The sequence below is a fragment of the Triticum dicoccoides genome, chromosome 4A (genome assembly GCF_002162155.2).
Source record: "Triticum dicoccoides isolate Atlit2015 ecotype Zavitan chromosome 4A, WEW_v2.0, whole genome shotgun sequence".
Classification (NCBI taxonomy): Eukaryota; Viridiplantae; Streptophyta; class Magnoliopsida; order Poales; family Poaceae; genus Triticum; species Triticum dicoccoides.
This window is the reverse complement of record NC_041386.1, coordinates 728694450-728698689: the sequence shown is the minus strand read 5'-3', so window position 1 is coordinate 728698689 and position 4240 is coordinate 728694450. Positions and strand designations below refer to the sequence as shown.

General features: G+C 45.2%; 1 protein-coding gene across 1 annotated transcript in view; it reads left to right on the top strand.

Moving 5' to 3' along the window:
* The window catches only part of LOC119288202, a 5618-nt gene extending 1642 nt beyond the window's left edge, over positions 1-3976 (top strand). Inside the window, exons 2-8 of the mRNA XM_037567836.1 lie at positions 152-442; positions 1340-1477; positions 1558-1803; positions 2205-2312; positions 2395-2712; positions 2849-2910; positions 3023-3976. Of these exons, the coding sequence (XP_037423733.1) occupies positions 152-442; positions 1340-1477; positions 1558-1803; positions 2205-2312; positions 2395-2712; positions 2849-2910; positions 3023-3496 (1637 nt within the window). The 3' untranslated portion in view covers positions 3497-3976. The remainder of the gene's footprint in view (positions 1-151; positions 443-1339; positions 1478-1557; positions 1804-2204; positions 2313-2394; positions 2713-2848; positions 2911-3022) is intronic.
* The last annotated feature ends 264 nt before the right edge of the window (positions 3977-4240 follow it).

Below are 4240 nucleotides of genomic sequence, written 5' to 3'. Positions count from 1 at the left end.
ACACGGGCCACTAACTCCACACACTAAGCTAGCTATACGCGCACCAACAGCTGTGACCGCTTCCTACGCATGCAACAACACACGCCACATATGCACGCACATCATCGTGCCGTGGCTTATTCCTAACAAGCTTTCTGTTGCTTCACTGAAGGACTATGGAAGTGCCAGCACTGCGATTGGGCGTACCGCTTGGCTAGTCCGTGCGGAAATAGTACCGCCGCTGCTGCTGCTGCCGCCCCAGGGGAGCTGTTGACCAGGCATATCAAGAAGAGGCTGCTGGTCCATGCCCATGAGAAAGGGAATGGTCATGGCCATGTCAATGGAGAAGAAGCAGAGGAGCTCGAGGCTTCTGAGGAGGAGCAGAAGGAGGAGGAAGTGGCTCCTGATGAACCCAAGGTTGCTGAAGAGGAGCACAAGAGTATCTTCTTCGATGCAGCCAAAGGTAACACTTCCATTTCTTAACCATTTTCTATTCTCTTTTCTTGCACTATTTTGGATAATCCTGCTTAATTAATTAATTGCTCATGGGAAGAAGAAGATAAGAATGCAATTTAATTGTATGTTAACAACCTCCAATTCCTCTTGCTTAATTAGCTGTTAATGTGTCACCCTTTCTTGATGGATGTGGAGGCTACATTATTTTCCTGCAGGAGGGAACTCCTGTTGCAGTGATTTCAGGCTCCACTTGCTTCTTGTTCTGTGGCCGTATGCATCGTTCTGATGCAGAGGCCGGGGTTTCACCCCTTTTCCAAAAAAAAAACTTGCTTCTTGCTCCTTAATTTATCCATTTCTGGAAAGCAACAGTTCTCCAACAAAGTAATCCATATGTGCTGTGCAAAACTAACTTTGTCATCTTGTAAGAGCACATTAAGAGCTAAATTTTAATTACTGCTACTGTCTCTGCTCCTTTGGTTTTATTTACCTGGATGCAAATTATTGCATTCAGTATCCTAGAGATTTATTCAGAAACAAGACAAAAAAGGACACGCGAAACGCATGCTGAAAAGGACAAATCTCAGTGAAAGTGACATATAGCCAACATCCCTCTCATCTGATCTAGGCCTCACTCAGAATCATTGGAACCTTTTGCTGACCACTCAATTCAATGATATGTTACCTTCCATGGCAGATGTTGACGGCGACTCGGAAGCTTCTCAGATCCGCAAAGATATTCTAATAAGTTATCATTGAGATTACACACTACTCTATCTTAAAATTAGCTTTCTATTGCTTCACTGAAGGGCTCAAGCGTTAGCTTTGTGGTTGTTCGATAATAATATAGTAAAGCTAGTTTTCTATTGCTGTACTGAAAGGATAGCTTTCTATTGCTTCACTGAAGGGTTGTGGAAGTGCCGGCACTGCGATTGGACGTACCGCCTGAGTAGTCCGTGTGGAAATGGTACTGTAGATCATCGAGGCTTATTAAAACCAGAGCATTTTGCAGTTGAATCATATTCGGAGAACCAAGCTGCTGCAGGTGCATTATGTTCTCGTGACGAATTTATCTGCAATTGATGCTTTGTTTCATCAGCTGAGCAATTTATTACTACATTCCAGATCCAGTGACGATGCCACTTCAGTCCGAGATGCAGGACTCCATCGACACAAGCACTAAAATTGAATCTTGCACATTTGCTCATCACAGTCATGGCACAGTTGTAAAACCAGAACACTCGATAACCGAATCATCATCAGAAGATCATAACACGACAACCACCACAACTACAACCACATCGGCAACTTCTACCACATCCTCTACAACCACATCAGCAGCAGCGACAACCTACTCATCGTCTTCTACAGGTACATTGCACGCAACATTGTTTTCCAATGGACTTGCAGACCATTTCTTTTTCTAAAATAAGCTGCAATGGCTATACATTTGCATAGAAATGCAAAATATGCCAAAGAGGGTTAGCAGAGTTCCATCAAGCATACCAACCTACATTTTGTGCTACGTCAGGCTTATGCAGCCTGAACCAATAAAATAAAACCAAACTGTGCATACAATGTTATGAGATACAAGAGAGAAAAAGGAGCTAGCTACAAAGCTACCAACTTACATCTTTTTTCATGAAAGAACAATCAGGCATTGGATCAGGAAGCTTTACTTGTCCATATTAATTGCATCATCACAGTTTATTTAGGATCACTAAGTGAATGTAGTGGACTAGAGTAATAGACAATAGAAACATGGCATGCAGGAATCTTTCATGTAGAAGTAATGGAGGAGATGACAGGTGAGATGCCTCCCCTGAAGCGTGCCGATGGAGTTATCGTGGATGCAATTCACCACCTACTTGGACATGAAGGTAGGCCTGATAAAGTGAGCAGTATGCATGGACTACTGTGATTCAGAGGGGCAACCTGATAACAGTAATTATATTTGTACAGATGTTCATGGAACTACGACGACAACCTTCGAGAATGGCTCATTAACCACCCATGTAAGTCACACAACAGAACTCAAGGTCGATTGCCTGAATGTGACCACTATGGAGAGGGGCAATATACCAACCTCGCCGATTGCTCAAGCAGAAGATCAGCCTTATGTAGCAGTGTCAGTCCCTGAAGATGTGAATCCGGCTGCTCCTAGCCCCCAACAGAGTGATGAATGGGATATACCAAAAGCCATAGTGTATGGTGGCTTAGTGGAGTCAGTCACCAGCCTCTCCGTTGTTTCAGCAGCAGCATCAAGTGGAGCAAAAACATGTTAGTTACTTACTTACTTTCCACTTATTTACATGATGAATTCTTTGCAAAAAAAAACTCATGATGAATGCACTATTTTGACACTGATATTTACATTGTTCCATCTAATTAAATTCTGTTTTTCACTTTTCTGCAGTGGACATATTCATCTTGGGCATAGCCAACCTTATGGGAGGGCTTCCTCTCATTTTCCACAATGTAACAAACTTCTCTCCTCACTCAATGTCACACTGTTCTTACTGATCACTGCAGAAAACTCGGCCCCAGAACTCGGAAAACTAACATGTCCTTCCTTTCCGGTCAATGAAAGATTGCCGATCTAAGAGACATTCGAGATGTGACCGAGGACAACGAGCGGGTCGGCCACTACTGGTTGCAGCTTGGCAGGCGGTCAAAAGCCCGACTCCACATGATCCTGGCCCTTCTCTCATACATCGTGTTCGGGCTACTTCCACCAATCCTCTACGGGCTGTCGTTCCGTGAGAGCAATGACAGGGAGAACAAGATGACGGCAGTCGCCGGTGCTTCACTCGCCTGCATTTCTCTGCTAGCACTTGGAAAGGCGCATGTCAAGGGAGCACCCAGGACATACTTCAAGACCCTAATGTACTACCTGACGGTCGCTGTGAGCTCATCGGGGCTGTCGTACGTCGCCGGCGTGCTGATCACGCGGCTCTTAGTGTACTTTGGAATTATCGAGCAAGGTTCGGCTGCTCCATCTTCTTCGGGCCTGTCGTTCCCTCATTCAGTGGGTGCACAAAGATCTGCCTGGGCCTCATTCTGAATTCTGAACTCTGAAGTTCATGGGAAACAGTGTTGAAAAAGAGAAGACATGTATGAGTGGCATTGGTGTTTGATCCTGACATATTGATAGCAGCACTGAACTGGCAACCAAGCACCTGAGAATGACCAATTGAAATGAACACAGGCCACTGAGATGACCACACCACACCGAGCAAAGCAAACACCCATGAAATTATATACCCCCTCCATTCCCTTATACAAGGCCACTATGAAAAATACATTTTGCATCTATATAAGGCCACTAACAGGTATCGAGACAAAAATTAATGATGTTTTCTCGTACTAACAACTTGTTTAATACTTGCATGTTGTTAAACGTTCACATTGTACTATCTTTATCTCCTTATCCCTTCTTCTCCAAGATGTAATCCTAACGATGTATGCGCTACAGGGAGGTGCGCCCCTGCCTATAAACACGTACGGCGCCCCCTCGTACTGAGGGTAAGACGCTTTCCGCCTTCGCACATGGTAATCAGAGCAACTCCCTTCCAATTCATCTAGCTTCCAATCTCCATTAGTGCCTAGCCATGTCTTCCTCCGGTTCCTCCCAGATCGGCCTCGACAACCAGGTCACGGAGAAGCTCACCCATACGAACTACGTACTGTGGCGCGTCCAGATCACGCCGCAGCTAAGGGAAGCTGGCGTCTTCGGCCATGCCGACGGCAGCACGCCGGAGCCATCCCGTTTCCTTCCTAGAAAGGACAAGGACGTCAACGACTCCAC